The sequence below is a fragment of the Myotis brandtii genome, unplaced genomic scaffold, assembly GCF_000412655.1.
Source record: "Myotis brandtii unplaced genomic scaffold, ASM41265v1 scaffold199, whole genome shotgun sequence".
NCBI lineage: Eukaryota > Metazoa > Chordata > Mammalia > Chiroptera > Vespertilionidae > Myotis > Myotis brandtii.
The window spans coordinates 2177504-2192149 of NW_005357414.1; the positions used below are offsets into that span (position 1 = coordinate 2177504).

At 37.1% G+C, this 14646-nt stretch overlaps 1 protein-coding gene across 6 annotated transcripts in view; it reads left to right on the forward strand.

Annotated features, from left to right (window-relative positions):
- ACSL4 (acyl-CoA synthetase long-chain family member 4) overlaps positions 1-14646 on the forward strand; it is an 84278-nt gene that overhangs the window by 55182 nt on the left and 14450 nt on the right. For all 6 annotated transcript variants that reach the window (XM_005865207.2, XM_005865209.2, XM_014538826.1 and 3 more), the window contains exons 7-12: positions 1276-1426; positions 1581-1704; positions 5337-5408; positions 9611-9750; positions 10786-10958; positions 12863-12937. In XM_005865207.2, the coding sequence (XP_005865269.1) occupies positions 1276-1426; positions 1581-1704; positions 5337-5408; positions 9611-9750; positions 10786-10958; positions 12863-12937 (735 nt within the window). The remainder of the gene's footprint in view (positions 1-1275; positions 1427-1580; positions 1705-5336; positions 5409-9610; positions 9751-10785; positions 10959-12862; positions 12938-14646) is intronic.

The window sequence follows — 14646 nt, forward strand, 5'->3', positions numbered from 1 at the left end:
AAGTAGAGAAGAATGTATGGGAAAGGTAGGATGAGAGAGAAAGAGGGAGGGAAGAAAAGTTAAAGGAGAGCCAATAGAGCTTAAAAGGAGAATGGGAAGAAGGAAGAAATGGGGCAGGGAGCAAAGCAGGTCCGAGGGAGGAAGTGAAGAGAAAAATTAAGGTGGAAAGAAAGGAAAAGGGGAGGGAGGGGGGTGGTAAAGATAAAGAAAAGAAGGAATGTGGGGAGGGTAGGAGAAAGATGGGAAGAAGGATGATGGAACAGAAGTAGGAAATAAGGAAAGAAAAGTTTATAAATGATGAGTCAGTAGGGAAAAGTGTTACATAAAGGAGAGAGAAAAATTGTGTGAGAGGGAGAAGCCAATAAGGAATTCAAATACAATTGTGTGTGAAGGGGATAAGATTAAAAAAAAAAAGTTAATAGGGGCGACCAGGCCAGCAGGGGAGGGCAGTTAGGGGTGACCAGGCCATCAGGGGAGGGAAGTTAGGGGCATCAGGCCAGCAGGCAGGGCAGTTAGGGGGATCAGGCAGGCAGGCAGAGTGGTTAGGGCAGGCACACAGGTAAGCGGTTAGGAGACAGAGGTCCTGGATTGTGAGAGGGATTCCAGATTGGAGAGGGTGTAGGCCAGGCTGAGGGACACCACCCCCGTGCATGAATTTCGTGCACCGGGACTCTAGTACAGAATATAAACTAATTATTTATTTATTGATTGATTGATTAAGGTATTACATATGTGTCTTTACCCTCCCCTCATAATCCCCCCAACCTCCCCACTCATGCGCTCACCCCCCTGTTGTCTGTCCATTGGTTAAGCTTATATGCATGCAAGTCCTTTGGTTGATCTCTCCCCCGTATCCCGACCTTCCCCTACCTTCCCTCTGAGGTTTGACGGTCTGATCGATGCTTCTCTGTCTCTGGATCTGTTTTTGTTTAAACTAATTTTTAAAAATGCAATAATTTTTTTAAACTTTTATTTAATTCTGATAATATATCTTTGTCTTCTTGAACATTTTGGTGTCTTCTGGGATAGCAAAGAGGTTACACAGTTAGTATGATACAGTCTCTTAAAGTTGAAACCCCAATGTGCTGTTTGAAACTTAGCATGTTAGAATATTAGAGTTGAAGTCACCTTAAATGTAAGTTAACAACAACAAAAACAGAACCCAAGAAAACTCAGGGAGGTGATGTGTATGTCTATTACCTTGATTGTAGTGATGGTATTATGGGTGTTTGTGTATGTTCCAGTCATTAATGTGTTGCTTTTTCATTCATTTAGCATGCGTTCCTCCAAATAGACCAACTCCTTCGGACATGGCTATCGTCATGTATACCAGTGGTTCTACTGGCCGACCTAAGGGAGTGATGATGCATCATAGCAATTTAATAGCTGGAATGGCAGGCCAGTGTGAGAGAATTCCTGGCCTGGGGTAAGAGAGAATCATTCAACTTTCTTCTTAGATATCAGAGTTCATGTTGGCATTCTCTGAACTTAATCCATATTAAAATGATAAGGTTGTTGACATTTCTGATTTACAATGCCTTTTTAAAATAAGCTAAAATGTTTCTCTTATTTTGTTTTAGACCAAAGGACACATATATTGGCTACCTGCCTTTGGCTCATGTCCTAGAATTGACAGCAGAGATATCTTGCTTTACATATGGCTGTAGAATTGGATATTCTTCTCCACTTACACTCTCTGACCAGGTGACAAGCTTTTAAGTATATTGGCATGATCATATCAAGTTTCATTGTTTGGCTGAGAACATATTACTAAAGCATGAGATAGTTTAGTTCAGCTAAAATTTATTCATTGACTTCAAAAACAGCTCCCATGAGCAATGAGTAGCTGTAGTAAATAAACTTGTTTTTTATATTGTTTTACCTACATATTTTTAAATTATTTGGAAACTAATAATTTCTTTTATCTTACTTTTCTCTATTAGATTTTTATTTCAGAGAGCTAGGATAGAGAATATAAACACAGCCTTTTCTGACATACTACTCATGAATGCTAGAGGGTTTTTGGAGAGATTTGGTGGTAGGATTTTGGCCCTATTTTGCTCTGTGTTTTCACTAGAGTTATGCTGTCCAATACAGTAGCCATTAGCTACATATTGAAATACAGATTAATTAAAATTAAATCAGAAAAATTCAGTTTTTTAATTTTTCTAGCCACAGTTCAAGCTTTCTGTGGCTTCCATATGGATAGCACAGATAGTGAGCATGTCATCATTGTGGAAAGTTCTATTGGATAGCATTGCAGCATATCAAAGCAGCCCCCATATTTCTACCCTGAGTCAGTCTTCTCCCTTCTCCCTGTTGTTCATAGCAGGAAGTCAAACAATGGGTGGGGCTAATTCATGTTTGTAAGCCCATTTGAATTCACAGATCTAATACCTACTGTCTGGAGCTCTGATTAATTTCTTCCTTGGCTGTAGAAAAGCTTCAGCCAGACACTGTGGGGTGGGGAGAAGAGCTTCTAAGGGAGTTTTGGAGCTCAGAATGCTGAAAGATAAACTGTCTATAGGTAGGAATGATTTGGTTCTCTCCCATCATTGGAGGCTCCATCACTGAAGGCCCAGCTGTCATTTTTCACAACCCCTGGAAATGCTGCCTTTTATTTGGGAGTCTTGATGGAACATGCATTTAGTAGGAAGATGTCCCCTTGGTTTTCACAGTTAGAAATTGTAATACTTTTTTTGGTAGACATAGCATTTTAGGTGGAGGTTAGGTAGGTTTTATAATATTAAGACAAAAAAGTTAAATATATATATTTTTGTTATTTTTTTGAGATTGCAATCATCTTTGGGGAGTTGTTTTTGGATGTAAACTTAAAGTGCACAAACCTTAAGAGTACTGCTTGATTAAATTTAATATATGCATATATATGTAGACTTCTGTGATGATCAGCACCTAGATCAATGGGGAAAAAAGAACCCCAGAATGTCCCTTGTGTCCCCTAATAGTCATTACCACTACTCTACCTCCAAGGATAATCCATCTGTCTTTTTAGTGGCTTAGCCATGAGAAAGTGTTCTAAGTTCCAAATAATTACCTATTTTGTACTTTAAGGGCCACAAACCTCTTTGTAAGATGGAGAACATGCTGTATTTCACTAAGCCACTCAGCTAAAAATTTACGTTTAAAATCCGCTAGCATAGTGATGCATAAAATAAGTAAACTACCAAGTAAATTGCTAAACAGAACTTGATCTAGTGAAGTCATAATAGATCTATGAATGAAACTGGGGCTTAAATTATTTTAAAAATTGAAAGAAAAAGTTGTGCTGATTACATTTGATGCATTGTAGTGAGTTTTTCTTATGTTCAGAGATATTTTCAAAACAGCTTTTGGAGTTTCAATAAGCTTTGAGTGTGACTTTCACTCCAGCAGAGAAGTACACAAAGCCCATGCTTTCACTGACTTTCTGAAAACAATAGCCTCAGTGTAGGGATCGGGGGCAGTTGGAGTCTGTTGCTGGTCTGACTTCATTCTTACTGTCTCTCAGGCCAAGTAGTACATTAGAATCCTGTTATAATACTGTCAGGGGCATTCATACCTACATTTTTTTAAATCCTCACCTGAGGATATTTTTTCCTCAGGTGGGGTGGGTGGTGGGGGAGAGAAACATCGAAACATCGATGTGAGAGAGACACACTGATTGGTTGCCTCCTGCACAAGCCCCGACCAAGGCTGGGGATAGAATCTGCAACCAAGGTACGTGCCCTTGGCCAGGAATAGAGCCTGCGACCCTTTGGTCCATGGGCTGACTCTCTAACCACTGAGCACCGTCCAGGGCCTACCTACCTTTTTAATAAATTTTATTATAAAGAGCTTCAATCTGACTAGGAATCAAAAACCCAAGAGTATCCATTACATAAGAAATCAGAAAAAGGTGGAAGACCAGAGAAACTGTATTGGAAGCCAGCAGATGATAGCAATATTTTCAAAACTAGGGTTAGTGTGATCATAATAAAGACAAGAACTGGAATATTACTAAGAATAATAAAGAAAGCCAGGAAGGACTCCTTGTGGCCACTGCTATCCTGGAACCACTCTCTATAGCAAAAACTGGTCAGCAGCACATGGATATCAGCTTGGACTTGAAGGACATAAAAACCCATTTTTCTCTCCACACAGCAGCCTTCTGTGTATGGTGTGGATATGCAGGTGTAGGTTTCCACTTGCACACGTGCACACACTTGCACAAACGTGAAACCCAAGAAGTTATTTTATTTCCTCTATTTGTCATAAAGAAAAGTAGGATAAAAGCTATCAAATTCTACCAGCAGAACTTTCTTTTTTTTTAAAAATATATTTTATTGATTTTTTACAGAGAGGAAGGGAGAGGGATAGAGAGTTAGAAACATCAATGAGAGAGAAACATCGATCAGCTGCCTCCTGCACACTCCCTACTGGGTATGTGCCCGCAACCAAGGTACATGCCCTTGACCGGAATCGAACCTGGGACCCTTGAGTCCGCAGGCCGACGCTTTATCCACTGAGCCAAACCGGTTAGGGCTACCAGAAGAACTTTCTATGTGGCAGAGCTGGTAGTACCTAGGACCCCTTAAGAGCCGGTTTTCTTCTCGCCTGTGTTGGCCATGGCTAACATGTGACAGCTAAACTTACAGACCAACAGCATTATAGCAGATTCTTATTTTTATCTACCTCTTTCAGTGGATAATTATCAGTTTTTCTACCTACTGCTCTGACATTTGAAATCCCCGATAGTACTTATGTATATAAGTAAGAAAAGAAATGTTTGGAAAAAATTTACACGCATTTACAAATATATGTGCATATCCCCACATGGTCACTGGCAGTGTCTTCAGTATTCTATCAACCACAATGTTACCAAGTTAGTATTTCTGTATATCAATTTATGTTCATAGTGGTGACTGAGATGGTGGCTTTGCCTTTTATCTAATAAAAGAAAGTTAAAATTATCTTCAACTTTGTTTTAGTGTTTGATCTACCTCAGGTGAGGGGTTTTGTTTTATTGAAAAATGGCTGGTCAGCGCTGTGTTTGATGGTAATGTTATTAATAAGTATGCTTGATTTACCAAAATATCCCATTCTCCTTTCTTCTGCATCATAGTTTCTCCTCTAAGGAAGGCTGACATGTGCTAGAAGAAATAATCTATGGGATAAAGCACTAAAGCACTTCTACTTCAGACTTATAGGTTATGACCGTTCTAACCAATAACTCACAGAGCAGTAGAAGATCATATTCCATGTATAAATTTCTGCCTTTGTTATTGCTAACACTTGAATTATAACATTTTTTACTAAGTTTAGTTGCCCTAATCCTGTTTACTTATTCTTTAATATAGTCCAGCAAAATTAAAAAAGGAAGTAAAGGAGACTGTAGTGTACTGAAGCCAACGCTCATGGCAGCTGTTCCGGTAAGTTCAGATTATAAATGGCATTTGTTGCTTGCAACTTGGATTTTTTAAAAAGTAACGTTCTTAGGTATTTGTGTGCATTTTGAGATAATTTTTCTTGTATATATTATGGCAAATATGTTCCTTAAAACCTTAGCTAAGTGTTGGGAAAGATGAATTGGCAAACTTCTGAAATGTATAGCTGGTAGTGTTTGCTAATACTTGAAAATTGGGTGCTGAAAATGACCAAAGTCAAATTACCTAGACTGAGGATTGGCATAATACTTTAAAGGTAGAATATGTTCTAAAGATCATTTTGTTTAATCACTTAATTTAAAAAAATGGAGAAAACTAGGCCATCCCAGAGAACAGAGTCAGTGTATCCAAGGTTACGGAGCTGGTTAGTGACAGAACTGTTTAGTGACAGAGCTGAGTCTAGAATCCAAGCCTCCTGACCCTATGATGACCTAGAAAGCTGTCATTTGAGAGCTCTCAAAGAAAAAGGTTTAATTCTCCTTATTCAAAATCCTTATGTGAAATACCTCCTTTTATACAAATAAGATGTTACATTGTATAGCCTTATAATGACAAATTCTGAAATATTTAATGCAATGCTGGTATAATCAAACATATTCTACTGCTTTTAGGCTTTAGAAACTCTAGAGGGGATGGGTATCACTACTGCTTGTATTATGATCAGACTTTAAATCTTATCCTAATATCTTTCACAGAATTGCCTTTACATGGAAAATCTAAGATTAGATAATGAAGTTTTTCTAAGAATTAGAGATGGAAAATACTTTGGGTTATTTTAGCTTCTAATTATGAATTTACCAATTAACTAAAGAATTAGAATAAGTCAGAGTAGCGTTTGCCTTTCTTTTTAGAGGTGCTGTAGAATTTAGTTTGTAGAATACAAACTAAAATGTTCCTGATAATAGGTAGGGTAGTACTTACTATGTTCAAGGCACTGTGCTAAGTGCTTTATTTACATAGATTATCTCACTTAATTCCCCCTAAGGCTCTGCTACATAGGTCTTGCCACCCATATTTTATAAAGAAAAATACTTGCCTAAGGTTACATACCCCATAGTGGTTGAGTTGAAGTTTGAACTCTACCAGTCTAATCCCAGAGTCTTCTTAACCACTATGGCTGTCCATTCAGGATTGTTTTTGTTGTTTTGTTTTGGGAAATAGTAAGTTAGCTTTATTATCCAAAGTATAGGAGTCCCTAGTAAACCATATCAGAGAACATAGTTAGGGAGTGGGAAGGGCTGGGAAATCTAGGAAGTAATATCTGAATTTAAGCTTGAAGAATAAACAAGAGTTAGCTGATATGCTGTGTATTTTCCAATTTGTTCATTGTCCATTCTTCTTTACTTTATGTCTTGGGAGGCTAACTTCTGTGAATGAATTACCAGGGCTTGCCTGCCTTCTGATTTCTTTTTGGGTTCAGCCAGTTTTTGGCACTCATGAGAGATCAGAGGGTAGGAAGTGTGAGAGAGGGATATGCATGCTTACTATCTTTGCTACTTCCCTGCTGGGCTGCAATTTTGGGAGTCCTAAGGTATGCGTTGACCAGCCTCTTTCCCATTGGCTATAACCAGGTCTTTTCCCTGGCTGCAGTCCTCATTTAGGTTTCAGTAACATTTATCTCCTTATACTTCTTCAGGCCTAGGCATAATAACTGTTGCTAGTCCATTGATGCTTCCCCCAACCTTGTTGGTTCCCTTAGCTCCTCACACTCATCTATAAATAAACTTTTAAAAATATTTTTTATTGAGAATTGTTTTTGTAAAGGTTTTATTTTCTGTTTGTTCTTTTAGTCAACCTAAAAGATCCACTTAATGTTGTAATATTCACATTGTGAGAATTCAGAGGAAGTCACTACTTCTTATAAGCAGTGACTCAATTGAACGTCATGTAATTAGGTTGAGGTAAAAAGGTGACTTAATGTACTAATAATAAATCCTGGCAATTTGTTGTAGTTGTGTGTGTTCCTTACTCACTGAGGTCTTTCTGTGCCTGTGATTGATATCTAGTATTGAAAGCAGCAGTACAACTGGTTCTCGCACATCTGTCTCCTCCTATATGGCATTTTAACCTCAGCATCCCGTACACTTTTTTAAAACCCTCATGCAAGGATATGTGTTGTTTTTAAAAAAAATGATTTTTAGACAGAGAGGAAGGGAGACCACTAAGATCCTCTCTTTCTCTCTTAAATAACTTTAAAAAAATGTTATTGCTTTGAGAGAGGAGAGGAGAGGAGAGGAGAGAAAGAAACATCAATCTGTTGCCTCCCATACATCCCTCAACCAGGGACTGAACACACAACCTTTTGGTGTACTGGATGACTCTCCAACTAACTAAGCCACCCAGCTAGGCCATCCCAGGCACTTTTATAGGATGATACAGCCCTTTTAGAGAACTTTTGGGATTTCTCAATCACTGATCTAGACAAATATTTTAGCTAGACAATAGTGATTCCTTTTGTGGAAGTGGAGAAAATAACATTGTACCATGTTTGAATGCCACAGGAGCCTCCCCACCCTCCAGTTTTACTGAGATATAATCAACATATAATATTACTAGAGGCCTGGTGCACGAATTCGTGCACCAGTGGGGTTCCTCGGCCTGGCCTGTGGAATTAGGCCAAAACCGGCTCTGCAACATCCCCTAAGGGGTCCCGAATTGCGAGAGGGTGCAGGCCAGGACAAGGGACCCCACTGGTGCACCATCAGGGCTGGGGAGGGACATGAGAGGTTGGCCAGCCGGGGAGGGACCGTGGGAGGGCTCCAGGGCGTGTCCGGCCTGTTTCGCTCAGTTCCGATCAGCTGGACCCCAGCAGCAAGCTAACCTACCGGTTGGAGATCTGCCCCCTGGTGGTCAGTGCATGTTATAACAAGTGGTTGAGCGGCCTTAGCATATCATTAGCATATTACGCTTTGATTGGTTGAACGGCCGACCGGTCTACTGGACACTTAGCATATTAGGTTTATATTATATAGGATGTGAGTTTAACATGCACAATATGATGATTTGATCTATGTATATATTTTGAAGTGATTACCACAATAAGATTAGTTAACAGGTTCATCACCTCACACAGTTAACCATTTGTGTGTGTGTGTGTGTGTGTGTGTGTGTGTGTGTGTGTGTGTGTGTGTTGTGAGGACATTTAAGATTTACCCTCAGGCAACTGTCAAGTATACAATACAGTCTTGTTAACTATAGTCAGAATGCTATACATTAGATTCCCAGAATTTACTCATCTTCTAACTGGAAATTTGCACCCTTTTATCAACCTCTCCCTATTTACACCAACCCCCAGCTCCTGGCAACCACCAATCTATTCTCTGTTGCTATATGTTTTGCTTTGTTAGATTCCACATGCAAGTGAGATTATGCAGTATTTGTCTTTGTCTTATTTCACCCAGAGTAATAACAAGGGATGGTTCTGCTATCCTCATTTGTGAACAGCCTTTTATCTTTGCATAACTGAATTTACACTAATTGCTACTTTCACTATTTAAAACTAGGTATTTATAAATAGGTGTGCTTTATATAATAATTCTGTTAATTTGTGCTAAGTAATTTCAAGAAAACATCATTTAGTAATAGTCTGGGCTTTTTTTGTTTGTTTTGTTTTTTATTTTGTATATATTAGCGTGGGAGTTATATTATCCAAAACCTAGTACTATTTTTAATTTTCCAAGGCACTGTGAGCATGAATCCTGTTCCTTTTTGTTGTCTGAGCTTCTATTAAAATGGAATAATATTGCCTAAATTACAGGGACATAATTTTAAGAAACTGTAAAGCTCTATGACATACTGTAAGATTTATAAGGTAGTAGTAAAAAAGAAAAAAAACATTAGGATTACAGTCAACATAGTTCGGTGTTTGGGCACTATTTGAAAATAAGTGAATATATTTGAAAGAACAGAATTTAGAAAAATTACCTTTATGTGAGAGATGAATATTTTTAATTTAATTATCATTTTTAAAATAATTTAGTGTATAGAACTGAAGAGATCTCTATACTGGTCCTTAGTTTTTTGAAATAGTAGACAAGTCAGTGAAATTAATTAAGTAATAAAGTAAATATATTTATCATACTAAAGATATTTACATAAGATATTATAAATAAGGTATCTTCAACTAAAGGCCATCTCGGTGTTCGTGTAATTTTTTCAGATTATTGAATATTTTGTTTACCTTATAGGAAATCATGGATCGAATTTATAAGAATGTTATGAGCAAAGTCCAAGAGATGAATTATATTCAGAAAACCCTGTTCAAGATAGGGTATGATTACAAATTGGAACAAATAAAAAAGGGATATGATGCACCACTTTGTAATCTGTAAGTATACATTTTATAGACTCTTTATTTTGAGTCTTTAGATCTTTTTGTGTTTGTACATCTGGAAGATAAGTAAATGGCAACTTAATTTAATTTGAGCATCACCACCATGATAATAAGGTTGAATTTTTAAAATTTACTTTTAAGTCACATTGCTGATACAGCAAGCAGAAGACCCTGAACAGTGATCTTGGCAACTTAACAATTTTTAATAATTGAGTAAATAGTTGAGATATAATTATAAAACTTGGTCTTATGAAGAAAAACTAGAATAAACTTTTGAATCAAGACATTTGAGTTTAAAAACAGTGACTTTTCTAACTTTAAAAAAATGATTTTCAAGATTTATTCTGCATGAAGGTTTCTGAATTATTGTTTTCATAAAATAGTGTAATAAGTATATGAATATAACTATTTTAAATGCAATGCTGGGGCGTGGAGATGGGAACATGTTTTTCATTGGGAGATAAGATAGATGACTAAATGTTCCAAAGATAACTTAAAATATTTTTCCTTTGACATCATAATTTTCTTTCATTTACTGTGCATCTAAGTAATCTCCCAACACTGCACTTGAAAAAATTTTAAGAATCTATGTGGCATTTTTTTTCTTTTTCTTTGTTAATCCTCAGCTGAAGATATTTTTTCCATTGATTTTTAGAGAGAGTGGAAGGGAAGGGGAGAGACAGAGAAACATTGATGTGAGAGAGACACATTGATTGGTTGCCTCTTGCACACACCCTGACCAGGCTGTTAGCCTGCAACCAAGGTACATGCCCTTAACCAAAATCGAACCTCTGACCCTTCAGTCCGTGGGCTGATGCTGTATTCTCTGAGCCAAACTGGCTAGGGCAATGTGGCATTTTTTCAAGGTGTCACTCTTTGTTGCTTTGTTATCCTCTCATTATCACCATGGTTTTGAAATTTAGATGTCTCAACCAAAGTTGAGAAATCTTTCCCAGAGTTTATTAATTAGCATGTCTCCAAGAATAATGTATACATGCACTGCAATAATTAATCCCTCATTTTATTAAGGATACTATTTAAAAAGGTGAAGGCTCTGCTAGGAGGGAATGTCCGTATGATGCTGTCTGGTGGAGCACCATTGTCACCTCAGACACACCGATTCATGAATGTCTGCTTCTGTTGTCCAGTTGGTCAGGGTTACGGATTGACAGAATCGTGTGGTGCTGGCACAGTTACTGAAGGTAAGCATTTTTAACGTGGCAATTCTATATTAGTCACTATTTATAAAGCCTGTTTGAACTACCTTTGTAAACCATGATTATATTGTACCTTGTTAGTAATATCAGGATTCAGTGCAAATTTACATAGTTTGAGTTTTAGAAACTCTTAGTTCAGTATCATATATCCTCAGAATTCTGTCGTCATGGTCCTATGACCTTTTCTTTCTCTTCTTTAGAGAACTGCACTCTTGGAATAAAGTATCACTTTTTCTGCTCCCTCTCAAATCTGTATTCCTGCCCTGACTTCTTGTTTGTTTTTTCTTCTGTTATTTTCAATAGCCTATAGCAGTTTTCTCAACTTGGACACTATTGAAATTTTGAACCAGATAATTATTTATTGTTGGGGGTTCTCCCATGAAATAATTATAGGATGTTTAATGGCTAGATAGTAGTAGTAACCTACTCCCCCCTGTTGTGACAATGAAATATCTCCAAACATTGCCAAATATCCTCTGAGGGGCAGAATCACCCCAGGTTGTGAAACAATGGACATAGTAATTTTTGTGGATTATCCCAGTTTTGCTTTCAATTTATTGTGTCCAAAATTGGTTACAATGTCCAAATGCCATTATCCCAAACTGTCTGTGACAGTCATGTTACCATCCTTAAAACCATTCAAGCTTTGAAATCATCTGATTATTTTTAATATATTTAAATTTGATCATTTCTTCCCATTTATTCACTGGATCACTCCCTCCCCTACATGCCACCTTTAGCATCCAACCTTTTATTACTTTATACTGCTCTTAGGTAACAGCCTTTCAATGGCTATGTCTGACTCTAATATGTAACTTCTGATTCATCCTGTATACTTCAGTCAGAATCATCCACCTCAAACATTGCTTCACACCTAGTGAGCCTAGCTTTCAAGACCTCTTTAATCTGACACCATTATACCTACCCATTATTATTTTGCATTTTCCCCCACGTGTATACATACCTGGCTCTTCTCTCTAGACAAGCCAATCTTCTCACCATTCCTCATGCATGCATTATTAGTCCCACTTCTCTGTATTTTCTGTTCCCTTTTCTTGGACTACCCTTTTTTAAAAAGCTGGTCACAGCCATCTTCTAGTGTACTCTTCAATTAAGTCTTCCCCAACTATTTCATTTTACATACTAGTAGATCTTTCCAGTCTCTAAGACACTGTTGTGATCAACATCAATACCATGTAGTTTAGTATTTCGATGTGCTCTAAATTGTTTCACATGCATTTTTCCCAGGCAGTTTGTTGGTAAGCTCATCGAGGGCAGGGTTGTCTTATCCTTATGTTGTCCTCACAATATTTAATATATTGTTAGGTATATAATAGGCTGTCAATAAATACTTGATATTGCTAGTAAAAATCACAAATTACAAAATAATAATATCATCATCATCTTTGATAATAGCAGCTAACATTTATTGAACAATTTATTTTTGCCCACATATAATCTTGTTTAATCCTTATGCATGTTTCTATCTGAAATAGATAAAGAAATGGGGGCTTAGAGAGGTTAAATAACTTGTCTAAATTTCACAGCCAATCAGTGAATGGTAGAAAAGAAATTCTAATAAAAATCTGTCTTATCAGAATCCACATAGATAATAGTGGAGCCAGCTTTCCTCCTTTAACAGATTTTTGTACTTAATTATCTGAAATGTAGTCATGAGACTAAAAAATGATGTAACAACATTGGAATCGATTGCACTATTGAAATGAAGTTGACATATTGAAAAATGATCACAGTTGGTATTCCTCTCACTATCTTCTCTTCTTTTGTCATCTTTCAGAATCTGGCTATAGCTCTAATATTCCTGTTACCACATTGGTGCGAGTCTGGACTGTGGTATACTAATATCTTTGTTGCTTTCCCCCTCATAGTTACCGACTATACTACTGGCAGAGTTGGAGCCCCTCTTATTTGCTGTGAAATTAAGCTAAAAGACTGGCAGGAAGGTAAGAATTTTATAAGTGCTAGTGATTCTAATTATGCTACAAACCACTGTGAGCCTAATGACTTCCATTTCTTTTAAGTGTTAGGTAGTCTGTTGTGGCTTATTTCCTATGCTTTCATTTTTCTCAGTAACATCTGTAGGTTGCCAAGAGGAAAAGAAAATCTCTCAAATCTAGCCATGATGATTCTGAATTTGGGAATAGTTGATGGTAAAGGGGAAAAATTCTTAGTGGAGCAGTCCTGGGTTAAGGAAAGATGTGTATCATTTTCAGAAGATTGAGTGACTAATCACACACACGTGCGCGCGTGCACACACACACAGCTTCTTAGGTCCTCATCCCAGCAAACATTTTTATAGTTGAGACTCAATAATTCAACTATTTGTATAGTTGAATTTTTGTACGTAACTGCAAAAGCAAGCATACTTAGAGGAAACCTTCACTTACAGACATTAGTGGTAATCGTTTTTACAAATCAGTTGACAACAAAAGGAAAACACTTTGTGTCTTCCTATGATGAAATTGTTTAAAAAAATACTAAACATATATCTAAACTGCAAAATTAACAAATAATGAACAACCTAGCCTTGCCAGATAAAGGAAGAATAATTAAAACGCTTAAGATTTTAAAAGAGAATATACAGCTTGGGATGGAACCACAAACTGAGAATGTAAAGGATTGGTTACTTTAGAGGACATCCCTTAGGTTGTTCAAACCCAAGAAAATGAATAGGCTTTATCTGCCATAAATTTAAAGTTTCTAGCAGTGTTTCTGCTATGTGGCTTTCTTATTATGTGCATTATTTTTGGTGCTTTATGAGAAAATAACCATTTTTTAAAAAATACTATATTGAAGAGCCAATTTCATTCCCAAGCATTTTATATCCTGGGAATAAGTCCTTTCTCCCATGATAATGCCCGTCCAATTTTTGAATGAAAATCTGAAGAAAATGCAGATAGTATAGGGTGGGCAAAAAGTAGGTTTACAATTGTAATACAAATCATACAAGAATAAACTCTGTTTCACATACTCACAACTATAAACCTACTGTATGTATCCTTGTGTATTGAGCACCAGCTTCAAAATCGTTTTATGAGATGGGTTATTCATTAGACAGTGTAATCAGAGAAACAAAGTATATAGTAAAACTCAATAAGGAGATTTTTTGCCTTTAATTTTTATTTTCTGATTTCCTGGTATTGTGCTGCAATGTCAGTTTTGGGGAGTGGGTCCATTTTTGGATATGTATTTATTTGTAGTTTTCCTTGCTATGAAGGAAATTTTGCTTTATATAATAGGCATGATCTTAATGCCTATTAAGATCCTACATGCAATGGGGTTCATCTTCTTGAAATATTGAATAGTTTTCTATTTAAAGAGCATCTAACAGCTGAAGGGAATACTGCTTTTAATCCTCTGATGACATAAAATCTAATTAGCATGTCGGTTTATAAGTCAGATTTTTATATATTTTCCTTAAAGTAAGCCTTATCTACACTAATAAAAGAGAAACATGGTAATTAGCGTACGACCGCTACCCTTTTCATTGGCTAATCAGTGAGTATATGCAAATTAACTGACAACCAAGATGGCGGCCGGCAGCCAGGCAGCTGGAAGCGAACATGAGGCTTGCTTGCTTCAGTGAAGGAGGACTCCAACGTTCCCCGCCTGCCTTGCCGGCCTCTGAGCTGGCAGTTTGAAACTTTGTAAC